We start from the raw sequence: 20,381 nt of genomic DNA on the forward strand, positions 1-20,381 counted from the left end.
CCTTCATCCCATTGTAACCATTTGTTCTTCCAATAATGCACACTGGGTTTGACTCCTCCTCTCTACCCACCACGAAGAAGCTGTAGTGAACTTCTTAGCACATGTCTTCTAATTACCCTAGATGAGAATGTCTTCAATATACATTCCTGGGAGCAAGATTACCAGGTTATATGTTTTGTGTATACTAAAAATGGTAGTAAACTGCTTTTCAGAATGCTGCCATAGTTTACCTTCCCACAGCTATGAGAGCTCCAGAGCCCCACATCTCCACCAATGCTGGCATTCCCCGGATTACTGAAGTTTTCACTGATTGAAGAAATAATTACTGAGTGTCTGTGATGCACCCTGGCTGTGTTCTAGGTACTGGAAATACAGGGAGACATAATACAGTATAACAGATGGACCTGATCTAATTTTGGGATTGAGGGTCAGTGAAAATTGTCCAAAAAGAGGAAGTGATATTTGATATGAGATCTAAAAGGTAAGTTGGAAGACAATGGGAAGGTCAGTGAAGGGTCAGTGAGAAGAGAAGGAAGACAAGCTAAGTATTCCAAACAGAAGGAAGGGAGGGTATGTTCCAAGAAGACCTGATCCGGACATAAATATGGCTCTTGGGAGAAAATTTGAAAGCACAATGGACTATCACTACATACCCACTAGAAAGGCTAAAACTATAAGGACCAATTATACAAAGTGCAGGTGAGGATACAAAACTGTCATTCATTGATGGTGGGAATGAAAAATGGTATGGCCATTTTGGAAAGCAGTTTGGAAGTTTTTCTTATAAAGTAAGACATATAACTTACCTATAACTTGGCAACTCCACTCCTCAGTGTACATTAAAGAAAACTGAGTGCTTGTGTTCACAAAGTAAAAACCTGTATAAAAGAGTTAGGTTCCTCCAAAAATTAAAAATAGAATTACCATATGCTCCAGAAATTCCACTTCTGGGTATATATGCAAGATAACTCAAAATAGGATCTTGAAGAGATAATTTCACATTTATAGTCATTGAAGCATCAATAGCCAAGAAGTGGAGGCAACCTAAATGTCCATTGTCAGATGAATGGATAAAGAAATGCGGTATACACATACAATGAAATATTAGCCATAAAAAAGGTAGAAATTTTGTCATATGCTACAACAGGGATAAGCCTTGACAAAAAACGTTCTGCCAAATGAAGTAAGCCAGTCACAAAAAGGCAAATACTGCATGATTCCACTTATTTGATGTATCTAAGGTACTCAAACTCTTAGAAAGTAGAATGGTGGTTGCCAGGAGCTGGGGGGAGGGGAAAATGGAAGTTGTTTAATAGCGTTTCAGTTTTGCAGACAAAGAAGTCCTAGAGATGTGTTGCATGACAATGGGCATATAGTTAACACTGCTGTACTGTACACTTAAAAATGGTTCAGATGGTAAATGTTATGTGTTTTTTCCACAATGACAAAACTTCATAGCAGCTTTATTCGCAATAGCCCTTAATGGTAGAAGATCTGAATAGCCATTTTTCCAAAGAAGACATATAGATGACCAAAAGGTACGTGTAAAGATGCTCAACATCTCTAATCATCAGGGAAATGCAAGTCAGAACTATGTACCTATGGTCAATTAATCTACAACAAAGGAGGCAAGAGTATATAATTGAGGAAAGACAGTCTCTTCAATAAATGGTGCTAGGAAAAGTGTAAAAAAAATGAAATTAGAACATTCTTTAACACCATACACAAAAATAAACTCAAAATGGACTAAAGACCTAAATGTAAGACTGAACACTATAAAACTCTTACAGGAAAACATAGGCAGAACACTCTGACATAAATCGCAGCAAGATCTTTTTTGATCCACCTACTAGAGTAATGGAAATGAAAACAAAAATAAACAAATGGGACCTAATTAAATTCAAACGCTTTTGCACAGCAAAGGAAACCATAAACAAAATGAAAAGACAACCCAAAGAATGGGAGAAAATATTTGCAAACAATGTGACTGACAAGGGATTAGTCTCCAAAATTTACAAACAGCTCATGAGGCTCAATATCAAAAAAACCTCCAAACAACCCAATCCAAAAATCGGCAGAAAACCTAAATAGACATTTCTCCAAAGAATACATACAGATGGCCAAGAGGCCCATGAAAAGATGCTCAACATCACGAATTATTAGAGCAATACAAATCAAAACTACAATAAGAAATCACCTCACACCAGTCAGTATGGCCATTATCAAAAAGTCTACAAGGAATAAATGCTGGAGAGGGTGTGAAGAAAAGGGAACCTTCCTACACTGCTGTTGGAAATGTAAATTGGTGCAGCCACTATGGAGAACAGTATGGAGGTTCCTTAAAAAACTAAAAATAGAGCTACCATGTTATCCAGCAATCCCACTCCTGGGGATATATCTGGAGAAAACCATACTTCGAAAAGATACATGCACCCCAGTGTTCACTGCAGCACTATTTACAATAGCCAAGAAATGGAAGCAACCGAATGTCCATCAACAAAAGAATGTATAAAGCAGATGTACATATATACAATGAAATGTTACTCAGCCATAAAAAAGAATGAAATAGTGCCATTTGCAGCAACATGGATGGACCTGGAGATTATCATAGTAAGTGAAGTAAGTCAGACAGAAAGACAAATATCATATGATATCACTTATAGTGGAATCTAAAAAATGATACAAATGAACTAATTTACAATACAGAAACAGACATACTTCAGGAATGAACTTATGGTTACTGGGGGGCGGTGGGGAAGCAGGGGCAGAGGGAGGGATAGACTAGACTGGGAGTTTGGGAATGACATGTACACACTGCTATATTGAAAATAACCAACAAGGACCTACTGTATAGCACAGGGAACTCTACTCAGTATTCTGTAATCACCTAAATGGGAAAAGAGCTTGAAAAGCAATAGATACATTTATATGTATAACTGAATCACTTTGCTGTGCATCTAACACTAACAAACACAATATTGTTAACTATACTCCAATATAAGATTAAAAACAAATAGATCGTTTGCTCAAGCTATTTTTTGTATCTTGGATGCCTTTGTTCTTATTTACTAGTTGAAATCCTCCATTTTTCTACCCTGGCTCAGTGATCTGTTCCCCAGTTCTTGGCCTATGTTAGGTCTTCTTTTATTCTGGAGCTCGGTCTATCAAATGACCTATCATTTACAATAGTTGGTCGTTCATGTCTGATCCTGTGGTAGGAAGAATGACAGCCCCCAAAGATGTCCATGTCCTAATCCCTGGAAGTTGTGAATGTTACCTTGTGTAGCCAAACTGACTTTGTAGATATGATTAAGGTTAAGGACCTTGAGATAGAGAAATGATCCTGGTGAGTCCAATCTAATCATAAGAGTCCTTACAAGGAGAGAAACTTTCCTGGTTTTAAGCCAGTTTTCCCAGCTTTTTTCTTTCAGTCAGAGAGAGATGTGATGTGACTGAAGAAAGAGATGTGACTGAAGAAAGGTCAGAGAGATGTAAAGTTGCTGGCTTTGAAGACAGAGGAAGGGGGTCATGAACCAAGGAATGCAGGCAGCCTCTAGAAACTGGGAAAGGCAAGGAAACAGTTTCTTCCCTAGAGCCTCCAGAAAGGAAAAGATCTTGCCAACCTCTATATTTTAGCCCAGAGACTTGTCACCCTTCTGACCTTTTTTGTCATTTTGAGCCACGAAGTAATTTTTTGGTTAAGATAGCAATAGAAAACTAATACAATCTCAAAGTATGTGGATATTTTGAAGACTCCACGGAAGCTTTGTGACCTTGACTCCCAACACTTTGTCTGGCACATAAAAACTAATCAGAAAATGTTTAAAGAATAAATGAACCGGAGTTTCTCCCTCCTCATTCTGCAAGTCGCGGAATAAATCTGTAATCTGTCAGCATCACTCCCATAGCCCCTCCACCTCACCCGAGACAATTCCTTTCTCCATTCAGACACTTTGCTTTCCCTTCCCACCTTTATCACCTTTATCCTCAGTCAGTCGATCTTTATGATACGAGTACTGTGGATTCTGGTTAGCCAACATATCTGAAAATGGACCCTGTCGATTAGTACTATGGAAGAAAAAATGTAAAATACACATTTTGAAAACTCTTGTGAAAGATAAAAACACTGATTCCCTCAGAAAACATAGTACATAGAGACAAGGAGACAAAGAAACTTCAGGTATCATTACAAATTGTCCTGACAAATTGTCCTGTTACCATTTTAACAATGTCTTGTTGTCTGTCTTGGACTCATTCATTCAATAAGTATTTGTTTATTACCTACAATGTATTAGGTATTGTGAAAGTTCTTTAAGTCAGCTAATCACAGCTTAGTTAACTGAATTTACTGCTTAGTGATTATTTATCAATCTTTTATTTTTAATGACTATACTATTGATTTAACCTATGAACGGTTAAACATATAGATGCCCAGGTACAGCCTCTCTATTTCTAATATTATAGATCCCTGGATGATGAACAATGTATTAATGGAGGGAAAGAAAAGAGCAAACTGAGCAAGCGGGGAAAAAGATAGAAAAAAATAACAAAAGCCAACCTTAATATTGAGTACTTACTCTGTGTCAAGTGTTATGTTAAATTCTTAAGATGTATTGTCTCATTTCATCCTCAAAACCCTCTGAAATTTTCCCTTCATTTTAAAGACAAAGAAAGTAAAGCCCAGAGAGATAAGTAACTTGCCACTGATCAACAATTATTAAGATGGAGATGGGATCTGAACCTCGGCAAGCTGATTCCAGAGTCACAACCTACTCTTCCTCTGTAGTGGTAAGAAGACAGGACTGAAAGATGAGGATGGTGGGAAGCTAAAGTTACCGTGCATCTCATTTTACTTATGCTTCTAGTCCATTGTGTTTCTTTTTTCAAATTAAACACTTGTTTGTAAACAGTTCAGAAGGGAACCCTGAAATACATCACACACTGGATTTAATCCCTAACATACTAAGAGTTCACACATGCCCCAAGACCACATGTTAGGCACTGAACACAGGGATAAAATGATGGTCCCAGGAGGAAGAGGAAAAGAAGATAAAGGAGCTCCTTTCTTTTACCAGGAGCTTCCAAATCTCAGTCCACTTTTCAACTAAGGTATTGTTGACACTGGATGAAAATTAAGAATAAAATGTATATTGGAATGTTTGCCTGTTTAGATAAACAGGTGCTCACAATAACGGTATCAGAGAGAAAAATCAGAGACCTGAAAAATCAGTGCAACATTTAGCTTCCAGAAGCCTTGGAGAGACAATCCTAAAGCATGGAAAACAAAGCTGTATTTCTATTAGACACGAATGTGTATTTAAGACTGGTCTATATTTCTATATAAATCTCCAGACACAGGAAAATGGGGTTATCAATGCCCTTGACACTACTGATAGACCATCCAAAGCTAAGGCGGATGATACTTAGGATTTTCTAGCTTATTATACTTTTAAAAAATATTCATGAATAAGACAGTTATTCAGAAAACAAAATAGCCAATGGGAATATACTGTACAGCACAGGGAACGCTACCTAACGCACTGTGGTAACCTAAATGGGAGGGCAGTTCAAAAGGGAGGGGATATCTACATGTGTATGGCTGATTCATTTGGTTGTGCAGTGGAGGCTAACACAACATTATAAAGCAACCATACTCCAATAAAAATTAATTAAATAGCCAGATTCAGAATCATATATTTTTCTCATGCTTCTGTGTCATATAATGACTGAAACCATCTCATTCATGAGAAAAGTTGACAAAAGTTGAAGATGAAATGATTCAGAAACAACCAGATCCTCTTGTATTAAAGAAAATCTAATGTGACTCACACTATAATCAATAAACTGACATTTGAAAACCTAACCTTCAGTTTTTGTTTTGATTAAAAAACGAGAGAGTCAGAAATTCTAGAGTGTAAATATGCTCCCGGTAACTTAAGAGTTGATCATTCTGAAGTCTTGATTGCCAGAGAAAACTTTTTCTTGATTTTCAGCAGAGCCCGAACTGGTATCCAAGAATAAACCTCAATATTGAACTGACCTTTTCAAAGTAGAAGCATTTGAAATAGATACCTGAACAATGCAAACTATAATCTTTTAAAGGTACAGTCTCCTGACAATCAAGAAAGAAACTAAGATCACAGTTCTGTCTTCTAAACAATATGCTATATGTGACTAGTCCTATCTATTTTTTTTGAACATGTAACTTGACCCCACGTAGTTTTTTGTCCTTTATTTTTGTTTTGTTGTTTTTTTAACTGACCCACCATTTTGTTCCTGCTCAAGTCTTCTGCCACCTGAAAATTATGTTTTGAAAACTGTACTTCAGTCAATCATCCCCAAAATGAATCCCGAGCCTTTTTCTAATAATTTATTCTTCATGGTCCATCAGTGAGTTATAAAAATGAAATGACTGTTTGCACTGTGTTGTCATCTCCCTCACACCCCCCCCCCAAACTGAACAAAAAATACTTACAATGGTTCTTAGCCAGGAGCATTTTATCCCTTATTCACTAGTGGTAAATGAGTCAGATATGAGTTGGCCAGGAAAAGAGCTGCTTTACCCAAAATCTTAGTACAAAATGAGTCATCTCACTCCAAACACCAATATATTCTCCAAAATAACTGGCAAGAATTTCCTATAAAAAGAATCTTGCCTTCACCCTTTTCCATCCATTTAGTTCTCTGATTTTTCTAATTTTTCAATTTCCTGTGTACTTATAACACTGCATTCATAACAAAGGCCTAAGAACATTTCTACCTCTTTACCTCATTGTGAAAGCCATCTTTCCTATACTGAGTTGGGGGACAATTCTGATAGCATTCCCCTTTAAAGAATAAATGCTCTGTGGCTTTTAAGGCTTCTCCCTGTCTGATTCTCTGTGATGAAATTCATGCATGGTTCAATAGAAATGCAAAAGCCAGTTCTAGAAGAATTTTTCTTTTCCTCTGCTGAAAAAGTGAGTTCAAAGCCACCAAAAATACTTCAAGCAAAACCATTTTCCTTCCCATAAGAAAAATCAATCAAAATAGATACAATCTGTCTAAAACTGATAAAGAAACATGAATCCAGGCCACAAGCTTCAACTGTTTCCCTGTACATCAAAACATTCCCATTCCCATTCTTTCTCTGCCATCAGATGAAGCTTAAAAATCACAGTGAACTGAAGCCAGGGTCAAGTCCCTATAGATGATCAGGAGTCAAGCACACTATGTACCTGAGGATAAACAAGCATGCTTATAGAGCCAATTCCTGCCAAAGTGCTGAGATTTTTATGTTATGTGGGGCTCACAACAGCACTTATTATTCTTTATTATTCTAAGCCCTGCAATTTAATGGGAAAAATTACTTACAATTCATTTCACTCAGGCTGGAATTTAGCTTCGTTTCTCTATACTAAATGAATTCTAAAGAATAGCTACGCTCCTTTTATATCCAACACTAACAGATGTTAGTTTCCTTAGTTTTACAGCCCTCAAATGACAGACAACTAACTGTATTTGGCCTTGGGAATAACTGCAACACCTTTGGATTATGAACTTGGTTTGGTTCTTAGCTGGGAACAGCAGGGGGTTAGTTCATATTATCAAAGATGTAAAATAAGTTTACCCTTATGCTCCAGATGCCCATATGAAGATATCTCTTAATACAATATTGTACAACTTTTTTTTTTCCTACTGGTAATCTTCTTTTTAAGTGGTTATAGTTAGGAAAAACAATTGCATAAAAATGAAATCTCTTATTCAATGTATCTCCTGCTTTTGACCAAAGCAAGATGTTAAATCCATTAAACTCTGAACACCCAGTAAAAGCAAGAAAAACTAAAACTGTTCATATTTGTGCATTCTTGGGAAAATTGCCAACCTATGTACTAGTAGCAGGATCTGTGTAATTAATGGTGATGTTATTGACGGAGGGAGTTCGATTTCATTCTCAGAAGCAATTTAAAAGTGCAAGCTGGCAGAGCTTTAGTGCAAGCTCACCTATTCATTTTTAAATTGAAGAAATGTGACTTTGAAGTCATCCACAGAGAGCACCAATGTCACTGTCTGTACATTTGGGGTGGTTTTGGTCATAGTAAAAAGAAATCCTGAATGTAGCACTGTCTGTTGAACAGCAAAATGTACAAATTGACAAACATTTCTTAAAAGGAGAAGAAGCAAACTCAATCTTTGGTTATCTTTATGTTTTTTTTTCTTTTCCTGAAAGCTCTTCATATGAAGACTAATTAAAATCAACTCCTTCTTATCATAAAGTAAAATAAAATCAGACCCACATCCACACATTCCTTTATACACACTCCCATCTTCTTGGAAGGTGACTTTCATCTTTATCGAGTAGTTGTACCTCACGGACAGTCATATAAGGCTACCCAACTGACAAGCCATACCTCCAGCTTCTGCTCTCCTTTTTCCCCTTTGTTATATCAGTAACTTCGAAATGATGAGAGAAAGAAAAAGAACATCTTGAAAAATAGAGATAACTAAGGAAAGAAGTTAAGCCCACAAGAAGCTTTCTCCATAATGATCTGTACTAAATTATCCAACGGGGACCATCTATCTCATCACTCTATTTCTCTGTGAACTGTAACAACATGCCCCACCTCTGTGTTTCTCATGAAGAATGAAACACATGAATTCCTGACAGCCGACAGCATGTGCTGTGGCATCTGTGGCTTCGCAGAAGTGGAAGTGGAGGAGACCGGAGAAGGAGAGCCTAGAGAGAGGCTCACAAACGCTAATGATGAGCCTGGATGTTACTGACCCTGATGATTCCCCCCATGTTGCATTCATACCTGTTGTCTTCTCGAGCAAAGGGCTGTTCCACATCCACTGTCAGGGAGGCCAGGGCAGAAACGGTCTCCGTCTCCTCTTGCAACTGCGCCCCAGCCAGAGCGCAGCCCCTCGGCACACTCACCGTCCTTACCGACTTCCAGTACTTGCCTAAAAAACACAAAGACCCATGCATCATATGTTATAGGAATTTTAGTTCAACAGTGTTAATCAGAAACTTGTATAGGTCTAACTCAGAGTAATTGTTAGGTTAAAATTCACAATGTTATACACAGTTGTAATTTAATTTCTTAACTGTTATGATTAAGTGTTTTTCTCAATCTGGAATGCCAAGTTGTGAAGTGCTCATATTGCCAAGCCTGAGTCTCTCCCTTGCTCAGAAGTTAATAAAGTGAGGAATAATCCACAGTCTAATGAACTCACTATCAGACTGACAGCTGTCTCTGCAACTAGGTAAGCAAACTCTGGGCATCATGCCCTCTGGGTAATCCTCAAGAGACTGGGAGGTAGAAGTCTTATGGAGAAACTGAATGAACCAGTAATGTTAAAAATTGCTACTTGAGCCATTAACTTTTTTTTTTTTTTTTAATGAGGTTGGAATATTAAAGGAAAAGAAAAGCCCAGAAATGCCAGCATGAATCGAATGGCAACTTTGCCAGAACAATCAGGTTTGTTAGTCCTGGATGTTCTTTCTTTCTCAACCCCGGGGTGTGTACTAGAACAATAATTGATTTAAAACCTTAATATATGCATTGGCTGATGTTGGAGCCCTTCCATAAGTTATACGGATCCAATTATACGGATGTTTCTTTTTTTGAGGCAGGGAAGGAGAATGAGAGGAAAATAGGAGGTAATTTCATGAGAACATGCCAGTGGGATAAATAAGAAAGAGCAGAGTCAACAGCCTTTTTGCAGCCCCTAAGCTATTTTTTTGTGGAGTGTTGAATAGCCCCATATCAAAGCAGGAGAGTCTCCCTAGGTGCTGACATGACTCACCAGGTAAGCAGTATCTCGGCAGCCTGACCAGTTAAGAGGGAAGCTGGCACGCAAAGTAGCTTACTTCCACCCCACCCCCAAATTAAAATAAAGTTATGCTAGAGTAGAAAAGACAAATGGGTGAATACTGGATTGGGGAGTAAGATAACCCAGTTCTAGACCCAGCTCTGCCACTAACCATCCTATGCTGGCAGGGCTCTTCGGCACTTTATTTTTGCTTCTCAGAAACAGTGGGATGGCCTCAAATTCCTTCCAGCTATAAGTAACATTTCGTGATTGGCCTCTCCTTATCTTACTGCTTCACAAAGGAATGGATGTCATGTCATGTTAGGGGAGGAGACCCAGTCTCCCATCCACTCCCCATGTCGACAGAACCTTCTGGCATAGTTGTCTACTACTACTACTTTACTTGCTGTGATCACCTAGTCTGGCCAAAGTCAGAATCATAAAGCTTTTAATTTGGACCAAATGATACCAGTTCTAACTGAATGAACCCACAAAGTAACATTTTCTGAAAGCCAAGGCTGTGCCAGATGTTGAGGACACAAAGATGCTTCCCTGACACCAAGAAATTCATGGTCTAGTTAAGAAAGCCCTTTTAGTTAACAAACAATGACAATTCTGTATGGAGAAGGCCCATGTGATCCTAAGAGGAAATAAGAAGAACATATACTTTTGATGCCAAGAAGGCAAGAGAACACTTGCCAGAAAAAATAACACCTGACCAAGTATTTGAAAGACCATCAGAAGTTAGTCAAGCTGAAACAGAGGAAGATGGTGGTGATGAGGTATCCCTAGAAGAGGAAATAATGCACACAAATGTGCAGATACTCAAGTCTCTGTTGTTCACTGGGGTACAAAGTCCACTGCTAGGCACAAGTGGAATGTAAGCAGTATGGAGTGTAATGCAAGAGACTGCTATGGTGTAGGCATGGGCTAATTAACACACAATCTTGAATAGCATGCCAGTGATCTTGGCTTTCAACCTGTGGGTGATGAGGGGCCATTTTAAAGAGAAGAGGCAGAGAATCAGGTTTAAATTTTTCAAAGATCCTTCTGGAGAGATTACGGATGATGGATTAGTAGGTGGTGAGAGTGGTGGCAGGAAAACCAATTTCACCTCCTGGCAAACATCCAGGCAGGAAATGATGATGTCTAAACCAAAAGTAAGTGACAGAATAGAAATGAAGAGATGGACTAAAGAGAGGTTTAGGAGGTGAGCAATGGAAATGCGTCTTGTCTTATTCTTTAATAGCCTCCTACCTCTCTCAGCTTTGAAAGATAATTCTGAATTGACAGTTCCACTCCAAGACCCTAATTTCTCTATATCACAATGTCATTATCATCTTACCCAAGTTGGAAATATCATATTCTATCTGTAAGTGCCTTCAGATATAATCAGTTTCACAAAGTATTATTATTAATTGTTATTTTAGCACATGATATTCACAGAGCAGGTGATTCTAGAAGTCATCATTTCCTTTTTTTCTAGAGTGACTAATATCAGGCCTCTGACAAATAAACAACAGGTGGTTTTGTGGGTTAAATTATGTTACAAATTACAGGAAAGAGAAACTCGTGTTACTGAGCTTCCAATATGTGCCAAGGACTGTGCTAGGTGTTTTCACATTTTAATTTTATGTACTCCTCATGACATTTATAATTTTATTTACTCCTCATGACAACTGTGTAGGCAGTGTTAGGTAATTTTTCTCTAAGGTCACATGGCTAAAAAGCAGAGGAGCTGAAATCCTCACCCAGGACTGCTTGACTCCGAAAATGTTTCTTCCTCTGTAATCGGCTGTCCTCCTTTATTTAGTCCTTCTCTACCACCCTCCCACTACCCCTAAAAATACAAAAATAGACTCAATATAGGAATATCTGAACTTAAAAGAATTATGCACATGGCAAAACTATATATATATATATATATATATATATATATATATATATATATATTCTTCCCTTTACCAAAGAAATCGTCTTTGGTAACAACAAATTACCCTTGCTCCTTAGATATGTGACTCAGCTGATCTACCTTTTACTGACTTTATGGCATGGGTTTATTGCACCTAGTGAGACAACCATGTTGAGACTAGTTCTTTCTACTCTTCACTTCTCATTACCTTCATTTCTCATAGTCTATTGCAAGTACCTCGTTGCTTCACTGATGAAGCTATCATGAAACTGGAGACAAGTGCTCATTGAAGAGTATCCCTTTTCAAAGTGATGTGTTTCTCACCACCTAGCTGAAGGCACCATTAGGCACAGTGCTCTTTGAACCTGTGGAGCCTACCCCAAGTTTCTGAAGCCTGTAGTGTTGTCCATCACAGACTTGTATCGCTAGAGGTCCTATAGTCCACGTGGATCACTTTCTTTAAGCCAGGTATCTAACTGAGAAGAGAATCAGAGGCCCGTTTCATGCAATTACAGCCAGGAGTTGCCCAGAGTCACCAGAATGTCTTTTGACCAAGCTACCCGTGCAGAATTTTTCTCTGAGTATTTCGGGCTCTAAAGGGAGCCCTGGGAGTCGAGATTTATAAATCGGGACCCCATCCTAGACCCAGAGAAATCATTTGGATCACTGGAGCACAGTGTCCACATTTATAAAATGATAGTGGTGGGACTGATGATAAGGAAAGGTCTCTTCCTGCTATAATTCTCAATGATTGTTATTCTTCTGATGTCATATATCACTCTTGGATATTAGAATAAATTTGTTATGGCAGAAAATCTTAGTTTTCTGTGAGCCTATGAACACTTGAAGAGGCCAGTGGACAACTTACTTTTAGATAGTATGGCACATCTAGAATAACCAAGAGCTTCAATTTTCAAGAATTGTACTTCTTCCTCAAGAAACATCTTTACTCCTCAAACACAATCAGGACAGAAGGACAATCATTAATGAGAATCATTCAGCAGAATGACTGACAATGATTCTTCAAAGTTTAGCCTTTATGCCTGTGAGTGGTGAGACGGATTTTAAATAGCTGAGACCTTTTCAATAAAATTTAATGTGTATAAAATATCCTGCTAAGATTAAATGTTAGAAGTTGGTTTTTATCCAAATGTATGAGGTTCTTCACTCAGAAATAACCCAAAACTTTAAATTCAACATGGCTTTTAGCAAAGCCTATAAAAACAAGGGAAATATTCTACATTAATAATGCATTTATAGGCCACTATCTCTATTTGTAAAGAAGAATAATTAAAATGGAAGTAGGTATAGCAAGACTGTGCAATATGCAGCCAATTCAAACCCTACAGTTTATGGGTTATATTTTCATGTGATGGGTATTTTTTTTCCCCCTACAGAAACATATGTGCAAGAAAAATCCTATCTGTTGGCATGAGAATAATAGCCCCATTAGCAAGTTAGACAAATGAAGTAAGGTGTACTGCCAGAGTTTTCAGGAGCTGCTATTCATAAAGTAGAATACTAGTAACAGCCACCACTGTGTTGCTCTCCTAAGGCAATAAAACTGGCAGAAGAGAGGGGTTTTCCATTAAACCTGGACACACACACTCCCTCTTTGATCATATCCTCTATCTTTATTCATTTTTCCCATTGCATAAATCTTCCCACTTCTCAGCACTTCTGGGGGGGAATTATTTGGCTTTCATTGTTCTGCATTTGTATTTTGTCTATAGAGGTGAAGCAAAGAATGAATCTAAAAGGTAAAAACTAGATAACAGAATGCAGACAGTCAAGAGTTAGAAGTGGGGGACACAGATGGAGTGTCGCTGGGTCAGATAGGAGCCATGAAAGGACATGTTGCAGGTACTGTGTAATCAGACTTCAGCATAAACCAGGTTTTTCTTGATAATGATCAATTTGGAAAAAGAGGTACTTGTTGACACATGAAGGTCTGTGTTAGCAATAACCTATCCACCAAACGTTTTCCCAACCAAAGCCCTTTGAGACTCTGAAAACCTCCTGACCCCACAACCTCCCCCTTCCATCATCATTGGGAGCCTTGGAGTCACTTCTCAAATTTGTTCTTGCTGCTTGAATGATGTCCTCTTTTGTCATTACATACCATGTTCCCATAGGAAAAGAAGCTGGCGCTGACCGAAACTTCTTCCTATCCCTTCAACCTTAGAGATTATTAACACCTGTGGGACGTACAAGGGGCCTATGTTCATGGATTCTCCAGAGCTCAGAGCTTGTTAGCTCTTTTTAAAGAGAAATTCTTTTCTGCATTTTTCCTGTCTATTCTCATGCAATCTATCACCCACATTGCTATGACAGTCCTTCTAAAACACAAGTCTGGTAATTTTGCTCCCATTTCAGAATACTAAATCCTCAGAGAAGAGTAAATGCTCCCACTGGCAGCCCAGGAGTTTCACAGTGTGGTCTCTTTCAGGTTCATTAAGATATATTTCTGGAGCTTCCCTGGTGGCGCACTGGTTAAGAATCTGCCTGCCCATGCAGGGGACACGGGTTCGAGTCCTGGTCCCGGAAGATGCCACATGCCACAGAGCAACTAAGCCCGTGTGCCACAACTACTGAGCCTGCGCTCTAGAGCCCGCAAGCCACAACTACTGATGCCCATGCGCCTAGAGCCTGTGCTCTGCAACAAGAGAAGCCACCGCAATGAGAAGCCCGCACACCGCAACAAAGAGTAGCCCCTGCTCGCTGCAACTAGAGAAAGCCCGCGTGCAGCAATGAAGACCCAACGCAGCTAAAACTAAATAAATAACTAAACAAATAAATATATTTTAAAAAAGGATGTATTTCTTAGCTAAATGGAGAACTTTCTTGGGATCCTAAGCACTGTATATATGCAAAAATAAAGATATATTGGAAACTGGTGTATAAATAGAGTGATAAGGTAATTTTTCATTCATGTTGGGGCAATTTTGAGGCGAAAATGGGGCTAAAAATAAAAATTATATGTTATAGAACTATTTACTTATTAGTTGACAAAGTATACTAGTGGGCCTATAAAATAGTACTATTCAAAAATTGTCACAACTAATTATTATTAATTCTAAAATATAGAAATAGCACAATTCATGTATGCCAAAGCATAGTAACCAACTTTCAAAATATTATCTAAACATTAGAAAATGACAAACAGTATTATGATTTTTGGTAAACGTTCACATGTTAATCAGTTTTGTGGTCATATATCTCACTGACAGAGTCATCACTGGTATTTTTCCGTTTCAACGTGGTCTGAATATTTTGGACTGTTTCATAAAATTGCCTGAAATCTTCAAAGCAGAATTTTAGAGTTAATAAATTTTAAATTGTGGCATCTTTAATTTACTCTTCTTGAGAGACTATAATATTTTTGGTTGACAAATACTGTCTCTACCAGTGCAGTGCGATCTGGTAAGCTCAGAGCAATATCTGCTAAATGTGAAATATTTTCACTTCCAATTTTCAAAATATTGAAATGAGTATTTCATACCAAATATTTTCATGACTACTGTCTTGTTCCTCCTTTCAGAATACCTTTGGCAAATATTTTATGTAAGCTGAACTTATCAAAAAAGTTTTCTCCGTTTATAACTTCAAATTTTATTTACCAAATTTAGATGCTGCAAAATCATATGACTTCTTAAATTTCATTACATTCCAGAACAGAATATGTTTATCCAACTAAGAATAGTTTTTTGGTTTTTTTTTTTTTTTTTTTTTTGCGGTACGCCGGCCTCTCACTGTTGTGGCCTCTCCTGTTGCGGAGCACAGGCTCCGGACGTGCAGGCTCAGCGGCCATGGCTCACGGGCCCAGCCGCTCCGCGGCATGTGGGATCTTCCCGGACCGGGGCACGAACCCGTGTCCCCTGCGTCGGCAGGTGGACTCTCAACCACTGCGCCACCAGGGAAGCCCTGAGAATAGTTTTATCAATGATTCTATCAACAAATATATATCTTTGAAAGCCTAGTTACAGATTTTCAAAATAAAATCTTGTACATGGTTTGAGTTCTTATCCTTCAGTTTGTTCATTTATTCCTTTGCTTTTGTAGGGGTCAATTTAAATGTTTTCCTTTTTGCAAATACTATTTCTTGTAATTGCAGTCCTTTAAAAGTTCCAAAGGTTATATTTTTGCTTCATTTCATGACTATTTTTTTATCAGCTTCATTGAGGTATAGTGTATACAGTCAATAAAATTTACCAACTTTAAGGGCAGGTTATGATAACCACTACAACAATCAAAATATGTAATACTTTCTTCAACCCAAAAAGTTACTTTTGGCCCTTTGGAATTAATTTCTTGCCCTCCTTCTTAGCCCCTGACAACCACTAAAATTCTGCCACAGTACAACTTTTGCTTTTTCTAGAATTTCATAGAAATGTAACCATATACTATGTAGTCTTTTTTTTTTTTTTTTTTCCGGTACGCGGGCCTCTCACTGTTGTGGCCTCTCCCGTTGCGGAGCACAGGCGCCGGACGCGCAGGCTCAGCGGCCATGGCTCACGGGCCCAGCCACTCCGCAGCATGTGGGATCTTCCCGGACCGGGGCACGAACCTGTGTCCCCTGCATCGGCGGGCGGACTCTCAACCGCTGTGCCACCAGGGAAGCCCCTATGTAGTCTTTAATATCTTTCACTTAACATAATACTTTTGAGATTCAAAAGATTTCTTTATTGGAATTCCCTGGTGGTCCCGTGGTTAGGACTCCACACTTCCACTGCAGGGGGCACAGGTTTGATCCCTGGTCACGGAACTAAGATCCTGCGCTGTGCAGCCAAAACAAAAAATTTCTTATCATTTTTTTATCTTATCATCTCTATCTTTGTTTCTTTGAATGTAATATGCTTTTTCTTTTGTCTGGTTTCTTTGATGTTTCTCAGTGTGAGTTTATTCATATTTGTTTTGCTGGTGAATGACTGGATTTCTTGGATCTGGGGATCTGTAGTTTTCAGCAAATTTATGAAACATTTTCCCATTATTTCTTCAAATATTCCCCCCTTTCGTAAGACTCCACTTATAGGTATGTTGAACTGACTGATGTTGCCCAATATATAACTGATATACTTTTTAAAAGTATTTTTCTCTCTATTCTTCACTTTGGATAGTTTCTGTTCTTCAGCTTAACTGTTTTTGTTTTTTTTCTTTTGTCTTCTGTAGTTTATAATCTGCCATTAATCATTTTAGGTTGCAGAATTTTTTAATATCAAATATTTTATTTCTATCTCTAAAACTTCCATTTACATGTTCTGTTTTTCATTTTTTTCTGCAGTATGTTTGTACTTTCCTGTTTACATTGGAAGTAACATTCTCGTCTGTTAATTTCATCATACCTTGCATTACTGAGTTAGTTTCTGTTAACTGACTTGTCTTCTGGTTCTAGGTCATAGTTTCCTACTTCTTTGTATGCCTGGTAATTTTCTTTTGGATGCTTGACATTGTTAATTTGAACATTTTTGGTTGTTGAATTTCGCTGTGTTCTTTTAAAGCATTGGACTTTGGGCATGCAGTTAAATTGCTTGCAATCAGTATGAACTTTTTGAGGATGCTTGTATTCTTTGTTAGACTAACTCCAGAGCAGGCTTTAGTATAAAGTTAATTTAGCCCTATTACTAAGATGAAACCATTTTGATATCTCTACATGATGCCTTGTATATTACAAGGTCTTTCCACTCTGGCTAGTGGGAATGCAAACTACTCCCAGTTCTGTTTGAACTCCTTGAATTGTTTAACCTACTGTTTTCCACTGGTTAGTTCCCCAGCCTTGTGGAGTTTCACCTTATGTATGGAAAGGTAAGTAAGACAGTGGTTTAAGGAAACTCTTGTACAGATACCCAGAACTCTTTCTTTGAGCAGCAACTTTATCGCAAGTATTCTGCCTCACAAATTCTAGTCACTTCAATCCCCCCAAACTCTGATCACTTCATTTTCTACTCAGAAAAACCACTACACTCTTTGAATTCTCTCTCCCTATGCTGCAGCCTGGAACTTGCCTCTTATCAGTAAGCTCCAGCAATTGTAGGAATCATTTTGTTTCTCTTTCCTTGTTTGTTTCCTGCTAGGATCACAGGCCTTCAATGCCTGCTGTCCCGTGTCCAAAAACAGAGTTTCACACTCCTACATTGTTGGTGGGAATGTGAACTGGTGCAGCCACTATGGAAAACAGGATGAAGGTTCCTCAAAAAACTAGAGTTGCCATATGATCCAGCAATCCCACTCCTGGGCATACATCCCAACAAAGCTATAATTAAAAAAGAAACATGCACCCCTATGTTCATAGCAGCACTATTCACAATAGCCAAGACATGAAAACAACCTAAATGTCCATCAACAGATGAATGGATAAAGAAGATGTGGTACATATATATAATGGAATACTAATCAACCATAAAAAAGAATGAAATAATGCCATCTGCAGCAACATGGATGGACCTAGAGATTATTATACTAACTGAAGTTAAGTCAGAAAGAGAAAGACAAATCCCATATGATATCACTTATATGTGGAATCTAAAATATGACACAAATGAACTTATCTGTGAAACAGAAACAGACTCACAGATATACAGAAGAGACTTACGGTTGCCAAGGGTGGTGGGGGGAGGAATGGATTGGGAATTTGGGATTAGCAGATGCAAACTATTATATATAGAATGGATAAGCTACAAGGTCCTACTGTATAGCGCAGGGAACTATATTCAATAGCCTGTGATAAACCACAATAGAAAGGAATATGGAAAATAATGTCTATATGTGTATAACTGAATCACTTCGCTGTAGAGCAGAAATTAACACAACATTGTATATCAACTATACATCAATAAAATAAATGTTAAAAAGTTTCATATGTGTTTTTCCTAGTTTACTTTTATTTCTGATCAACAGGCAATTCCTATAGTAGTTATTCCTTCATATGTGAGTTCAGAGGGCCATTTATTGAATATTTTGATTAGTGAATTCTAAATGATTAGAAAGATGTAATCAAAGTTCAGAAAACTGACTTACAAAATAGTTCAGTATTATTGCAGAATAGTCATTTCAAACATTTCTAAAGTATGGTTGATAATGGGCAGCAAAGAGAGAAATTTTGTACTGCCATGCTGAACGTGTTTCTTTGTCATCAATATCATTTGTATTTTAAGAACTTTGTATTTCATTTAATTGTATTTTACCCTGTGTTTATAAAAAATTATTTAAAATTTTGAGAACAACACCATAAACTTTCATTGATTGAATATCAAGCTTATTGGGTTTTGTTTTTAGGGATTTAAAAATACATTTTTATTAAACTTATAATTATATTTTATTATTTATAAAAAGTTAAGGAATTTGGTACTATGTAATCAATGCCAAATGCATTTCTGTTCTTTAAGATTAAGCTATGCTCCAGCAAAATTTAAATTTTCATATTAATATGAAATCAAAAGATTATATTGTCAGTGTTAGATTTTCACTGTAATTTATAACAGCATTCATAGTAATGCCCTAAGTTTTTTTTTCCGCAAATTTATTTCCAAAAACTTTAATTCCATGAATTGAATGAAAAATATCAAACCATTATTTGAATTAACTGATTTTTCTGTTTGTAGCATCCTAAGGACACTGCATCTTTAACCAAGATATTCTTCTAGTGGAGTCAACAAATAACAACTATTACCTCACTTTGGAGCTGGGAAAAAAAAAAACGCTTGAAATTGAAAACTCATTAAAAAATTAAAATAAAAACTAAATGCATAGTCATTTTATCTAAATAAAAATCCATGCTTCATAAGTAATACCTAAATGCACCTTCTGCAACTGCACTTGTTAAATTGTCCCCTGTGGCCTTAGTTTTTATTTTTGTTTTGTTTTTAATAATGACTACATTTTAAAGTAGATACTACTACTGATTCAACATCATTGTGTCTTCCGTGTTCTTGTCACTCATCACTATATCCCCATGACGAAAGATCAATACTGATAAACATTTTGTGCAAAGTTACATGTTCATTACCAGCCTTCTTGGGAAACAACAATTGAGCACTAAACTCTGCTCCCTCTCTATTTCTTGAACACTTTTTATCTATTCCTAACTTCTGATTCCCCATGTTGCTCCCAACTGCACCTTCTGACAGCTTGATGACTTCATGCATGTCACAAGCTGTGGCTACAGCACACCTGTTTGGTGCATCAGGTGGCAGAAATGTTGAATATTTCTCCCTCCATCTCCCGGGCCAGAAATTTAGGTGTCCTTTACAATTGGTGTTTTGGTTGATGTCTGGTATTTTAATATCATATCCAGATACCACTTGTTTCAGATTTTTCCTTTTTCAGAAACCAAATTGGTCCCACACCCTTTTTTTTAACATCTTTATTGGAGTATAATTGCTTTACAATGGTGCGTTAGTTTCTGCTTTATAACAAATTGAATCTGTTATACATATATATATGTTCCCATATCTCTTCCCTCCTGTGTCTCCCTCCCTCCCACCCTCCCTATCCCACCCCTCTAGGTGGTCACAAAGCACCGAGCTGATCTCCCTGTGCTATGTGGCTGCTTCCCACTAGCTATCTATATTACGTTTGGTAGTATATATATGTCCATGCCACTCTCTCACTTTGTCACAGCTTACCCTTTCCCCTCCCCATATCCTCAAGTCCACATATATATGGAATCTAAGAAAAA

At 37.6% G+C, this 20,381-nt stretch overlaps 1 protein-coding gene across 1 annotated transcript in view; it reads right to left on the reverse strand.

Annotated features, from left to right (window-relative positions):
• Positions 1 to 20,381, reverse strand: part of HDAC9 (histone deacetylase 9) — an 806,539-nt gene that overhangs the window by 16,089 nt on the left and 770,069 nt on the right. The window contains exon 25 of the mRNA XM_060020406.1: positions 8,796 to 8,943. Coding sequence (XP_059876389.1) covers positions 8,796 to 8,943 — 148 coding nt within the window. The remainder of the gene's footprint in view (positions 1 to 8,795; positions 8,944 to 20,381) is intronic.

This window comes from Delphinus delphis, chromosome 9 (genome assembly GCF_949987515.2).
Source record: "Delphinus delphis chromosome 9, mDelDel1.2, whole genome shotgun sequence".
Classification (NCBI taxonomy): domain Eukaryota; kingdom Metazoa; phylum Chordata; class Mammalia; order Artiodactyla; family Delphinidae; genus Delphinus; species Delphinus delphis.